The following is a 14,397-nucleotide window of genomic DNA, read 5'->3' on the forward strand; positions in this document are numbered from 1 at the left end:
CATTGGTGTGGTACATTTGTTATAGTTTATGAAGGAACATTTTTGTAATTATACTATTAACTATAGTCCATTGTTTAAATAGGGTTCACTGTTTGTGTTATATAGTCCTATGTCTCTGTTTTTGAATTTTTATTCTATTATATATATTATATAATATCTATTATATTACATATATATTATATATATATTATATAATATCTATTATATTATATATACAACCTAAAATTTCTCCTTTAAATCATAATTCAGTGCTGTTAATTATATTCACAGTGTTGTGCTGCTATCACCACCATCCATTACCAAAACTTTTCAATCAACCCAACTAGAAGCTCTACACAATTTAAGCATTATTACCGATTCCCTACCCCCAACCCAGTTCCTGGTAGCCTGTATTCTAGTTTCTGACTCTATGAATTTGCTTATTCTAATTATTTCATATCAGTGAGCTCATACAGTATTTAAACCTTTTCTGCCTGGATTATTTCACTCAACATATGTCTTCAAGGTTCTTGCATGTTGCCACATGTATCAGAAGTTCATTCCTTTCTATGGTTGAATAATATTCCACCATATGTATACATCGCATTTTGTTTATTCATTGGTTGATAGACACTTGGGTTGCTTCCATCTTTTGGCAATTGTGAATAATGCTGCTATGAACAATGATGTGCAAATATCTGTTCAAGACCCTGCTGTCAATTCTTTTGGTTATATACCCAGAAATGGGGTTGCCAGGTCCTATGGTAATTCTATACTTAACTTTTTGAGGAACCATCAAACTGTATTCCACAGCTGTTGTACCATTTTACATTCTCACCACCAACAGAATGTTCCTATTTCTCCACATTCTCTCCAATACTTATTTTCCTTTCATTTGATAGTAGCCATTCTAGTGTGTATGAAATGGTATCTCATTGTGGTTTTGGTTTGCATTTCCCTAATGGTTGATGATGTTGAGCATCTTTTCATGTGCTTATTGGCTATTTGTTTATCTTCTTTGGAGAAATATGTATTCAGGTCTTTTACCCATTTTTAAATTGGATTGTTTGGCTTTTAGTTGTTGAGTTGAAGGATTTCTTTATATATTCTAGATATTAATCTTTTATTAGATATGTAGTTTCCAAATATTTTCTCCCATTGTGTACGTTATCTTTTTTTTTCATGATAAAGTCCTTTGAGATGCAAAAGTTTTTAATTTTGATGAGGTCCCTGTATTAGTTAGGGTTGTCTAGGGAAACAGAATCAATGAGAGGTGTCTCTGATTATCAGATTTGTAAAAGTGACTCACGCAACTGTGGGTATGCACAAGTCCAAATTCTGTAGAGCAGTCAGCAAGCTGTCAACTCCAAGGAAGATGTCTGATGAACTCCTCAGGAAACGAACCGGCAACTTTGACGAACTCCTTAGGAAATGCTTCACTGGGCAGCTGAAGAAGAAGTGATGGTCCTCCATTTGTCTTGCTTATGAGTCTTCAACTGATTAATTGGATTAAATCCAGCCAATTGCATTCTCTCATTGTGGAAGACATGCCCTTTGGTGAGTCATCAGTCACAGCTGCAGTCAATTGACTGATGATTTAATAAACCAGCCTGTTGGTTTATTAACCGGCCACAAACATCCTCACAGCAATTGTTAGGCCAGTGTTTGCTTGACCAGACAGCTGGATACTATCATCTGGCCAAGTTGACACATGAACCTAACCATCACAGTCCCATTTATCTATTTTTTCTTTTGTTGACTGTACTCTGGGTGTAAAATCTAAGAAACCATTGCCTAACACAAGGTCCTGAAGATTTTTCCCCATGTTTTCCTCTAGGAATTTTATAGTTCTTGTTCTTATATTTAGGTTTTTTATCCATTTGAGGTGATTTTTCCATATGATGTGAGGTAGAGGTCCACTTTAATTCTTTTGCACATGTTCTAGTTTGCTAATGCTGCCGGAATGCAAAACACCAGAAATGGACTGGCTTTTATAAAGGGGGTTTATTTGATTACACAATTACAGTCTTAAGGCCATAAAATGTCCAAGGTATCACATCAACAATCGGGTACCCTCACTGGAGATGGCCAATGGCATCTGGGAAACCTCTGTTAGCTGGGAAGGCACGTGACTGGCGTCTGCTTCAAGTTCTGGTTTCAAAATGGCTTTCTCCCAGAACGTTCCACTTTAGGCTGCAGCTCCTCTTCGGAATGTCACTCTCAGTTTCTCTTGGGGCATTTGTCCTCTCTTAGCTTCTCTGGAGCAAGAGTCTGCTTTCAACAATCGTCTTCAAACTGTCTCTCATCTGCAGCTTCTCTCTCAGCTCCTGGGCATTCTTCAGAGTGTCCCTCTTGGCTGTGGCAAGCTTGCTCTTTTGTCTGAGCTTATATAGTGCTCCAGTAAACTAATCAAGGCCCATGTTGAATGGGTGGGGCCACACCTCCATTGAAACTATCCAATCAGAGTTATCACCCACAGTTGGATGCGGTGCATTTCCATGGAAATAACCTAATTCAAATGTTCCAACTTAATCCCCACTAATACACGTGCCCCCACAAGATTGCATCAAAGAACATGGCTTTTTCTGGGGGACGTAATGTATATAAACCAGTGCAACATGGTTTTCCCAGCATCATTTATTTAGGAGAATATTCTTTCCCAAATAAGTGGACTTTTCACCTTTGTCAAAAATCAGTTGGCCATAAATGTGAGGGTTGATTTCTTAACTCTCAGTTTGATTCTCTTGGTCTTTATGTCTTGTGTCAAGACCAAGCTGTTTTGATTACTGTGGCTTTGTAATAAGTTTTAAGATCAGGAAGTATGAGTCCTCCAATTTCTTTCTTCTTTTTCAAGTTCGTCTTAGCTATTAGCTCCTTAACCCTCCATATAAATTTGATGATTGGCTTTTCCATTTTTGCAAAGAAGGCTGTTGGAATTTTCATTGGGATTGCATTAAATCTGTAAATTGCTTTGGGTAGAATTGACATCTTAACAATATTTAGTCTTCCACTTTAAGAACATGGAATGTCCTTCTATTGTTGGTCTTTGATTTCTTTAGCAATGTTTTGTAGTTTTCTGTGTACAAGACCTGTTCATCCTTGTAGGATTAGAGTTAATTCTTTGAGCAGGATTAGTGTTAATTCTCTGAGCAGGATTAGTGTTAATTCTTTTCAGAACATTTGGTAAAGTTCACCAGTGAAGGCATTTGGTTCTGCACTTTCTTTGTTTGGAAGCTTTTGGTTACTGATTCAATCTCTTTATTAGTTTTTGATATGTTGAGATCTTTTATTTCTTCTTGAGTCAGTATAGGTAGTTTGTGTTTCTAGGAATTTGTCCCTTTCACCAGTTTATCTAATTTGTTGACATACTGTTTTTCAGTTTCCTTTTACAGTCTTTTGTTTCTCTGGGGTCTGTAGTAATGTCCCACTTTTTTATGTCTGATTTTTTTTTTTTTTTTTAATTTTGTTATTCTCTTTCTTTCATTTGTCAGTCTAGCTAAAATTTTGTTGGTCATTTCAAAGAACTAACTTTTGATTTTGGTGATTCTCTTTATTTGTTTATTTATTTTTTTAATTTTCTATTTCATTTGTCTCTGCCCTGATCTTTGTTATTTCTTTTCTTCTGCTCCCTTTGAATTTAGTTTGTTCTTCTTTTTCTAGATCCTCCAGTTTTGAGATTTGGTCTTGGATTTGAGATCATTCTTCTTTTTTAAAGTAAGCATTTAGAATTATACATCTCCCTCTTAGCAAGAAGAGGGAAACCTATGTACTGCTTCACCTGTGTTTTGGTATGTTTTGTTTTCATTTTCAGTTGCCTCAAGGTATTTCCTAATTTCCTTTGTAATTTCTTCTTTGACCCATTGGTTAAGGGTGCATTGTTTAATTTCTGCATATTTGTGAGTTTTCCATTTCTCTCCTGGTTATTGATTTCTACTTTCATTCCACTGTGTTTGGAGAATATATATCGTATGATTTTAATAGTTTTGAATTTATTAAGACTTGCTTTGTGACTTAAGATATGGTGTATCCTGGGGAATAATCCATGTGCACTAGAGAAGAATGTGTATTTTGTTGTTATTGGGTGAAATGTTATACATATGTATGTTAGTCTAGTTGTTTTAGAATGTTGTTTATGTCCTCTGTTTCCTTATTAATCTTCTTTCTGTATGTTCTATCCACTATTGTAAGTGGTGTATTAAAAACCTCCTACTGTTAATGTAGAACCATCTATTTCTCCCTTCAAGTGTGTCAATATTTGCTTCATATATATTTGAACTTTGCTGTTAGGTGCGTGTATATTTTTAATTGTTATGTATTCTTGTTGCATTGCTCCCCCTTCATCAGTATTTTTATGTTGTACCATATTGACTCCCTTCTCTTTTCTATATGGATATATGGATATTTTTTTTTCATATATTTTCCTTGTGATTACCATAGTGTGAAAATTTAACATGCTAAATATATAATAGTCATTTGGTTTGATACCAACTTTACTTCAATAGCATACACATACAGTATTTCTATTCCTCCACCCCCTACTTTTTTTTGTACTAGTTACATATTATTGTCTTTGCACGTTGTATGTCCAAGGAGTGGAGTTCCATAACAATGCAATACAATAGTATGATATTTACAATTACCCATATGGTTATCTTTACCAGAGGTTTGCATTTCTTTTTCCCACTTTGATCAACTGTCTAGTGTCCTTTCCTTCAGTCTGGAGAACTCCCTTTAGCATTGCTAGTTAGGGAGCGTCTGGTGGTAATGAAGTCCTTCAGCTTTTGTTTATCTGGGAATGTCTTAATCTCACCCTCATTTTTGAAAGCCTTGCCTAATATGGAATTCTTGGTTGGAAATTGTTCTTTCAGTACTTTAGATATTTCTTTCCACTTCCTTTTTACCTTTATGGTTTCTCACAAGATATCAGCTGTTAATTTTGGGGGGATTCCTTTGTACATAATTCATTCCTTTTCAGAACTCTCTCCTGGCTCTTGGTATTGGACACTTTGATTACTATGTCTTTGGCCCTGGATCTTTTTCAGTTTATCCTTTTTGGGGTTCATTGAAATTCTTGAATGTGCATAGTCATGTCTTTTTTTTTTTTTTTTTTAATTTGGGCAGTTTTCTGCCATTATTTCTTTGATTATTTTTTTCTGCCCCTTCCTTTCTTTCTTCTCCTTCTAGAACTCCCATAATGGGTACATTTATATGCTTGGTAGTGTCCCACGGTCTCTTAGGCTCTGTTTGTTCTTTGAATTATTTTTTTCTGTCTGCTTCTCAGCCTGAACCATTTCAGTTGTTTTGTCTTCTGTATCACTGATTTCTTCATCTGCCACCTTCATTCTGCTACTGAAAATGTCTGGGGATTTTTCATGTCAGTTACTGTGTTCTTGAACTCCAGTATTTCTCTGGAGAGATTCCTATATTGTTCATTCATTGTTTTCCTTATATTCTTTAGTTCTTTATCAATGGTTTCCTTTATCTCCTTGAGCATATTGAGGACCAGTATTTTAATTTTCTATCCATAAGTCCAAAGTCTGGTCCTCTTTGTTGGTGGTTTTTGGATTTTTATCTTGTTCTTTTTTTTTTTTTTTTTTTTGGATGGGCCATTTCCTGTATCTTTGTCTTGTAATCTTTTGTACACAATACATTTTGATATTTTAAAGTGTGAATTCTGGAATTTTGTCCCTGAGCTCTCTTTTCCTTAAGTTTGCATCCAGCTAGTGATATGACTGAAATTTCTTGAATCCTAAAAGCTAATCAAAACAAAAAAACCAAGGTCAAAAGAAATTTTTGCTGCCTTTGCAGATTGCCTCTGCTTTGGCTGGTGATTTCCTTAGGTTAGCCCTCCTATCTAGAAGATCAGCCCAAGGAAAATGGGAAGTGCAAGGCCCTCTTTGTCTTATGCAACCCTGTGAGAGCCACAGGCAGAGAGCCTGTTTCTTTTCTTGGGCTTGTGCTTGCCAGCGGCCTTAGTCATTCTCCATTTACAGTTTACAGGGTTGGAGTGAATGCCCCCTCTACTCCCTTTGAAATAGACCTCCTTCCCTTCTTGGGAGCACTCTTGTGTGGCTTAATGCAGGCATTTCTTTGCCCAGGGCTCCCACATCTTGATTGTTTTTCACACTGTTCCAGTTTTCTGCAAGCTGCTTCTCTGTCTCAGGGAAAACTCTGGGAGAGCCAGCTGAGACATATTCCCTGGCTCAGTGCCTCAGACTTCCACGCAGCAGGTTGGCAGTGATATATATGCTCCCTAGTATGCACACAGGGGCCATTCTGCTCCCTCTGGAAAAGAGCCAGGGATCCCAATGGGAGTGAAAGGTGGCTCCACCGTGTATTATGGAGAGGTGGAGGAGGGGCCAGCAAAGTTACCAGGAGCTTCTTTGGTGGCTTTTGAAGCTGCATTTTCTTGTTTCAGCACTTGCCCCATAATGCAGCCTTTCATTGTTTTCTGTAGTTTCGAGGTAGGGTTCTGTCTTTAGGATTCCTCTGCCACCTTTGCGTGAGGGGGCTTGGAACATTGGCCACCCTCAGAGCCAGCCCCCTAGATCTGAAGTAGTTGACCAATGGTAGAGATCTGCAGTCAGAGCACACACTCCTAGAGTTTGGAGGAGTAGGTCTTTATGTCTTACCCTGCCACTAGCAAGCTGTGCCAGGAACCCAAGCTGTAGTCCCCACTGCTTTCTGCCATGAGACTGGGGGAAGTCGTATGTTGGCCACTGCAGTGAGGGTGAAACTCACTGGTATTTATCGCAATTTACTGTTCTCTTCTTCCTGCTCCTCCCTGGAGACTGCACAGTGTTCCACTAGGCTCTATAGTTTCAAAGTACTTGATTCAGAAAGTTCTGCCAGTTCAATAGTTATTTTGGTCAAGGGACTGATTCCTGGGGCTTCCTATTCTGCCATCTTCCCACAATCATCTTCTCAGCTCTAGCCTTTTTTGTAGATGTTGCTTTCAGGCTGGGGACATTTTTTTCTCTTCTTAGTTTGCTAAGCAGTTTTGTCAAGTGCTTTCCCAGCATATTTTGAGAAAATCATACTTTTCTTCCCTTAGTCTGTTAATATGGTGAATTACATTACTTGGTTTTAGAATTTGGAACCAATATTTTATTCCCAGGATATACATGAATTGTTTCTGGTGTATTATCCCTTAACATACTTCTGGATTTGATTTGCTAACATTGTGTGGAGGATTTTTGCATCTTTTCATGAGGAATATTAGTCTATAATTTTCTTTCCTTGTAATATCTTTGCATGGTTTTGGTGTCAGTGTAATGCTGGCCTTATGAAACAGCTGTAAATTCTATTTTCTTCAAGAGATTGTGTGGAAATGGTATAGCGTCTTCCTTAAATGTTTGGTTGAATTCACCAATACAGCCATCCAGAGGTAGAATTTTTATTTTTGCAAAGTTTTTAAATTTTAAAATTTCTTTAACAGCTATTGGACTTTCTACCTACCATTCCACAGCTATTGGACTTCCAGGTTATCTTTTTCATCTTGAGTGAGATATGGGTGGCTTCTGTATTTTAAAGAACTGGTCTCTTTTCTTATAAGTTTTTTCATTTATGGGCATAGAATTGTTTGTAGTGTGTCTTTAATACCTGCCCCCCCCCCCATTCTTGCTATAGGTAGTTTTGGCTTTTCTCTTTTTTCTTGGTCATTCTGACTAGGGGTTTATCAGTTTTACTGATCTTGTCAAAGAACCAATTTTTGATTTCTGCTCTAACCTTTATTATTTTTTCCCTTCTGCTTTCTTGGGTTTAATTTTCTTTTTTCTAGTTTCCTAAGGTAGAAACTTAGATTATCTGCTTAAGATCCCATTTCTTTTGAATGTAAACATTTACTGCTATGTGTAGGTCCAGTTTTTCATACAAAACTTTCAAGGAGTATCATACTCCTTCTGCCTAAAGAATTTTCTTTAAATTCCTTGCAGTACAGATCTACTGACAATTCTTTCAACTTTTGTTTCCCTGAAAAAGTCTATATTTTCCGTTTATTATTTGAAATGTAATTTCACTATTTATGAAATCCTATGTTGACATTTTTTTTTTCTGGTCAGTACTTTATAGATGTCACTCCAAAGTCTTTCAGCTTGTATTTCTCTGAAGAGTCATGAATGTAGTTCTTATCATTGTTTCTCTGTACATACATGTCTTTTTTTATCACTGCCTTCATAGTTTTCTCTTTATCATTGGTTGTCAGCAGTTTGACAGTGCTGTTTCTAGATGTGTGTGTGTGTGTGTGTGTGTGTGTGTGTGTGTGTATTTGGTCTTTGTCATATATGGGATTCTCTGAGGTTTTTGTATCTGTGGTTTATTTCTTGAAATTTCTTGGCCATTATTCCTTCAGACATTTCATTCCGTTCTGTTTTCTGTTTCTTCTTCTTCTGTGACTCCAATTGCACATGTTAGGCCAGTTGCCCTTGTCCCATGGCTCTTGAATGCCCTGTTTTTTTACCCTGTTTTTTTTGTTCTCTTTCTTTTTCAGTTTGGAGTTTTATTGATCTATTTTCAGTTTTACTGATTTTTCCTCAGCTCTTTTGAGTCTACTCGTAAGTCCATCAAAGGAACTCTTCATCTCTAATAGCATGTTGTTTAAGTTCTAGCATTTCCATTCAACTCTTTTTGGGGTGGGTGGGTTTCCCACTCTCTGTGTCATTTTCCCATCTGTTCATGCATGCTCTGTACCTTTTTCTCTGTTTCATTTACTTTAATTATTTTAAAGTCTCTGCTGATTATTCCAATATCCATGTCATTTCTCAATCTGATATTGATAATTTTATATCTTTATAACAGTTTGTTTATTCTCGTTTTTCCTGAGTCACATGGTTTTGAGTTGAATGCCAGATATCATGTGTAGAATAATAGAGACTGAAGTTAATTGTACTAAAGCCTAGAAATGGGCATGCCTCTTCTGTCAGGCTGTTCGTGTTGGGGATTGAATCTATCAAGCTCAACTAGGTTTGGATTTTCTTTTTGCCATCATTGTTTTCAGTGTACCACAGTCTTCAACATTTCCTAATAGTGTGCTGCTGTTGCCTTGTGCTTGGGAAGGGTAATGGGGTGTTTTTTTTCCTAGCTTCTCAGAACATTCTCACAGACCTGTGCCACATAGGGGTTTCTCCCATCATCTTGTCCCTTCCCTAGCAGCTACTACTGCTGCTTGTTGGGTGCTAGGGTTGTGGTTGGGGCAAGAGGTGTTCTCTGTTATGTTTTTTTAGGTTCCCTCTTGACAGAACTTGCCCACTTGGTCTTTGGGGATAGGACTTGATCAGAGTTCCTTTTGCCCCTCTGCCCATGGAAACAAATATATCTTATATCTAATTGGTTTGGGGCAGGAGTTTCTGCTCTTCCTCTAGCTGTAAAAGACCTCTGATTTGTATTGGGGCAAAATCCAGGGCCCAAGATGTTTTTCTTTCCCCTCTTAAAGGGGTAGAGGGTTTTTTCTTCTACTTTTCCTCTAGCTACAATGGATCTTTGTCTGTGTCTTGGGGATGACAGAGTTTACTTTTTTCTCTCCAGTGTCTTACAGCTTTTCTGCTTTTTTAGGTCAGAAGAGCCTGAGGCATTTTGCCTGTCCCCCAGTAGTGGATACTCACCTCTTTTACATCTGCACATATGCATCCCCAAATTGAGGAGGATTTCTTTGTTCTGCTCTGCTCCCAGTCATTGTCATGAGTGCCCAGCAGAGGCCTATGGAAAATTGTTTGCAAGTAACTGTGAACTTCCTTTTAAGAATTCAGATCACTTGGTTGCCTTGTAACCTCAACTTTCTGAGAGGTTCAAGAAATGTTATGATTCTATAGATTGTTGAGCCTTTTTACCTTGTTAAGATGGGAGTCATGTTATTTTCAGCTTACCACATCCTAAGGTGAAGTAACTATAGTTTTTAAACATTTTCAGTATTTGTTATAAAACAAAGGAAGTAAAAAGTTTTATCACTTTTTATTTTTAATTATAGTAAATAATATTCTTTCCTAGGCAATTTTTTCATTTCCTTTTATTTTATTTTTTAAGTAATAATTGGCTTTACTTTTATTTGCACAGCCTCACTTGGTAGATTCCTAATATTTCATAGTGTTTTTATAGCCAGCTAATGTCCAAACTGTTGAACAGATATAAATAATTGGTGAAAGCACTAATCCAGTGTTCTTCCTTCCGTTTGGATTCTGCAGACAACTCCTGTTGAGTCTCAGTCTCAGTCTCAGTGAGTTCACAGGTTTTAGCCTCACTGTATAAGTAGCTAAAGTGTTGTAAATAATAATATTGTAAATACCTTAGAGCATATGATTGAAAATATATTGCAAATGGTAGGTATAAATTTTAGAGTTTAATTCCAAGGAATATCTTTGTAAACATATATTGTACTAATTGCTCTTAAATTAATATTCATATCAAAATGCTGAACTAGTTGCAATACTTATATGATGTACAATAGAAGATATTATTCTTTAATTAGAAAATTATTTTATCTTTTATTCTCACTATATTGTTTTGGTTTTAAATTTATATCTACAAAGCAATGAAAGAAAAAATAGATAAATGGAAATGCCTCAAAATCAAATGTGCCTCAAAGGACTTTGTTAAAAAGATGAAGAGGCACTCAATGGGAGAAAATATTTGGAAACCATATATCTAATAAGGGATTGATATCCAGTATATATAAAGAAACCCTACAATTTAATGACAGAAGTACAAACAAGACAATTATAAAATGGGCAAAAGATATGAATAGACATTTTTCCAAAGAGGAAATACAGATGGCTAAAAAGCACATGAAAAAATGTTCATCTTCATTGGCTATTAGGAAAATGGAAATCAAAACCACAATGAGATATCATCTTACACCTATAAGAATGGCTGCCATTAAACAAACAGGAAACTACAAATGCTAAAGAAGATGTGGAGAAATTGGAACACTTATCCACTGCTGGTGGGAATGTAAAATGCTACAGCTACTGTGGAAGACAGTTTGGCATTTCTTCAGAAAACTAAATATCAAGTTGCCCTATGACCTGGCAAGTCCACTACTCGGTGTATACCCAGAAGTTCTGAAAGCAGAGACATGAATAGACTTTTGCACACCAATGTTCATAGTAACATTATTCACAATTGCCAAAAGATGGGAACAATCCAAGTGTCCTTCAACAGATGGGTGGATAAACAAAATGTGGTATATACACACAATGGACTATTATGCAGCAATAAGAAGGAAAGAGATCCTGAAACATGTGGCAACATGGATGAATCTTGAGGATATAATACTGAGTGAAATAAGTCAGACACAAAAGGAGAGATATTGTATGATTTCACTAATATGAACTCCCTAGAGAATGTAATATCAGAGTCTTAAAATGTAGAATATAGGGGACCTAGAAATAGACAGATGCTATGGAAGGGGAAGCACTTGCCTAATATGTACAGACTTGTTAATGAGGTTGAATGTAAAGGTATGGGAATGGACAATGGTGATGATAGTTCGTTAATGGGATTATAAGTAACAGTGCCATATTGAATGCGAACATGATTGAAAGGGGTCATTTAAAGTCGTGTAGTTCATAGATTAGCAAAACAAACATAAATAAGTTCTTGCATGATCTACTTCAAAGGTTATGTCATTTATACAAAGAGTTAACAACAGAGTGGTATATCGGGAAAACTACCTATTGCATGCTGTTGACTGTTTAATAGGAATACCTTACTAGTACCACACCAATACTAGGGGTAAATGATTGGGGGAGATAGAGTTATGGAGTGTTTTGGGTTATGATTATTGTCTAAAATTTAGAGTGATGATGACTGTACAACTAATGAGGATAAAGTGAGACATTGATTATTTATTTTGGATAGAATATATGCTATGTGAAACTAGGGTCCCCCTACTTAATAATTCAAGCCCTCAATCTTGAGGCTTGCTCTTATGAAACTTATTTCTGTTAAAGGGAGGCTAAGCCTACCTATAATTATGCCTAAGAGTCACTTCCAGGGAAACTCTTTGGTTACTCAGATGTGGCCTCTCTCTTTCTCTCTAAGCCCAACTCAGCAAATAAATTCATTACCCTCCTCCCTACATGGGACATGACTCCCAGGGGTGTGAGTCTCTCTGGCAACATGGGACATGACTCCCAGGGATGAGCCTGGTCCTGACATTGTGGGATTGAGAATGCCTTCTTATCCAAAAAGGGGAAAAGAAATGCAACAAAATAAGGTTTCAGTGACTTAAGAGATTTCAAATAGAGTCAAGAGGCTGTTCTGGAAGTTACTCTTATGCAAGCTTCAGCTAGGTATTGCAAATGGCCACAGTATGCCAAGCCCCAACTAACAGTATTATTGAAAACCCTAAAGAATACCCAGGTCTGTATCTGAGACTGTGTAGAATTTTCACTCACTGAATCAATTTTCAGAAACTTAAATCCTCCAGAGTGTTCCTATGCTAGATAAGTCCCAAAACCCAGAGGCACCAGTCTCTTCAAGAACATCAACCAGCTGCATCCCCCTTCCTCATACTGTTGACACCCACTTTCGATATGAACAAATTAGAGTGGACATTGCCTACATATCCCTGAAGGACAAGACAGTGATCAAATGAGAGGGAGGAGTAGCAACAGACAGGATAGGACTTAACAAAGGGTTGTAACTACTGAATCATTATATAGATATTTCTTTTAGTCTCTGGTGTATTAGAACAGCTAGAAGGAAATAATTGAAATTGTGGAGCTATAACCTATACCATACTTTGAAATTTGCTCTATAACTACTTGTTAAACTGTACTTTGAAAGTTATCACTTTTCTGTATATGTGTTATATTTCACAATAAAAAATGTTAAAAATATTTAAACAAATTATATCTACAAATTGTCATTATTATTACTATTTTTGATACCATTATGAAATCATTTTTTTTAATCTGTTCTCTCTGCAGAAAACTGCATCAGCAGTTTGAAATGTATAAGGAGCAGGTAAAGAAGATGGGAGAAGAATCACAGCAGCAGCCGGAACAGAAGGGTGATGCCCCAACCTGTGGGATCTGCCACAAAACAAAGTTTGCTGATGGCTGTGGCCATAACTGTTCATATTGCCAAACAAAGTTCTGTGCTCGTTGTGGAGGTCGAGTGTCATTACGCTCAAACAAGGTACAGAAGCAATTCAAATTGCACGTAACAATTCTATTATAGTTAAGCTTATTGTTAAAAATATAAAGAGAACTGAAATTATTATTCAGATGAGTCAAAGAACAAAAGCCTTCTCTATTGTTCTTCATTTTAGATAAAAGAAGTTATTTTATTTCTTCACTGTCATTTATTTTATGATTCTGTTTAGAATGATAGGCTCTTAGATTTTCAAAGATAATTAAGGGAGTCTAGAGATCATTTGGCTTAATTCCTTTATTTTACTGGTGCAGAAAACTCAGAGCAAGAGAATAAAGTTCATTCTTAAATCCACACAATTAATTAATGTCAGACTTGTGACATAGCATTTTCCATTCCTACACATAATTCTGCTCTTTTTGTATCTGTGTTTCCTGTCCATTTGAAACAGGCCATTTCCAGCTTTAAGATTATGTGTTTAATAATTAAATAGATTTTGAAACTTTTGAAGGTATATTCCCCTTTATTTTGTTTTAAGAGCAACAGAATAGACAATGGAATATTAAGAAGGAATGTGTTATACTGGATTTTGTAGTTTATCCATCCACTTTGAATGATTTGTTTCAATTAGCAATGGCAGTATTTTTTTTTTTAACTCAGTTTTATTGAGATACATTCACACACCATATAATCATCCATGGTATACAATCAACTGTCCACAGTATGATAACATCGTTATGTGTTCATCACCACAATCTATCTCTGAACTTTTTCCTTACATCAGAAAGAACCAGAACAAGAATAAAAAATAAAAGTGAAAAAAGAACACCCAAATCATCCCCCCCATCCCATCCCATTTGTCCTTTAGTTTTTATCTCCATTTTTCTACTCATCCATACACTAGATAAAGGGAGTGTGATCCATAAGGTCTTCAGAATCACACTGTCACCCCTTGTAATCTACACTATTATACAGTTGTCTTCAGGAGTCCAGACTGCTGGGTTGGAGTTTGGCAGTTTCAAGTATTCACTTCTAGCTATTCCAATACATTAAAACCTAAGAGGTGTTATCTATATAGTGCATAAGAATGTCCACCAGAATGACCTCTCGACTCCGTTTGAAATCTCTCAGCCACTGAAACTATTTCATCTCATTTTGCATCCCCCTTTTGGTTAAGAAGATACTCTCAGTCCCACGATGCTGGGTCCAGATTCTTCCCTGGGAGTCATATTCTGCATTCATTGCCAGGGAGGTTTACAACCCTGGGAGTCAGGTCCCACGTAGAGGGGAGGGCAGCGAGTTCACCTGTCAAGGTGGCTCAGTTAGAGA

The 14,397-nt window shown here is 36.6% G+C and overlaps 1 protein-coding gene across 36 annotated transcripts in view; it reads left to right on the forward strand.

Annotated features, from left to right (window-relative positions):
* RIMS2 (regulating synaptic membrane exocytosis 2) overlaps positions 1 to 14,397 on the forward strand; it is a 731,813-nt gene that overhangs the window by 154,439 nt on the left and 562,977 nt on the right. For all 36 annotated transcript variants that reach the window (XM_037802482.1, XM_037802459.1, XM_037802461.1 and 33 more), the window contains one exon: positions 12,903 to 13,113. In XM_037802482.1, coding sequence (XP_037658410.1) covers positions 12,903 to 13,113 — 211 coding nt within the window. The remainder of the gene's footprint in view (positions 1 to 12,902; positions 13,114 to 14,397) is intronic.

Source organism: Choloepus didactylus, chromosome 14 (assembly GCF_015220235.1).
Source record: "Choloepus didactylus isolate mChoDid1 chromosome 14, mChoDid1.pri, whole genome shotgun sequence".
In the NCBI taxonomy this organism is placed as follows: Eukaryota; Metazoa; Chordata; class Mammalia; order Pilosa; family Megalonychidae; genus Choloepus; species Choloepus didactylus.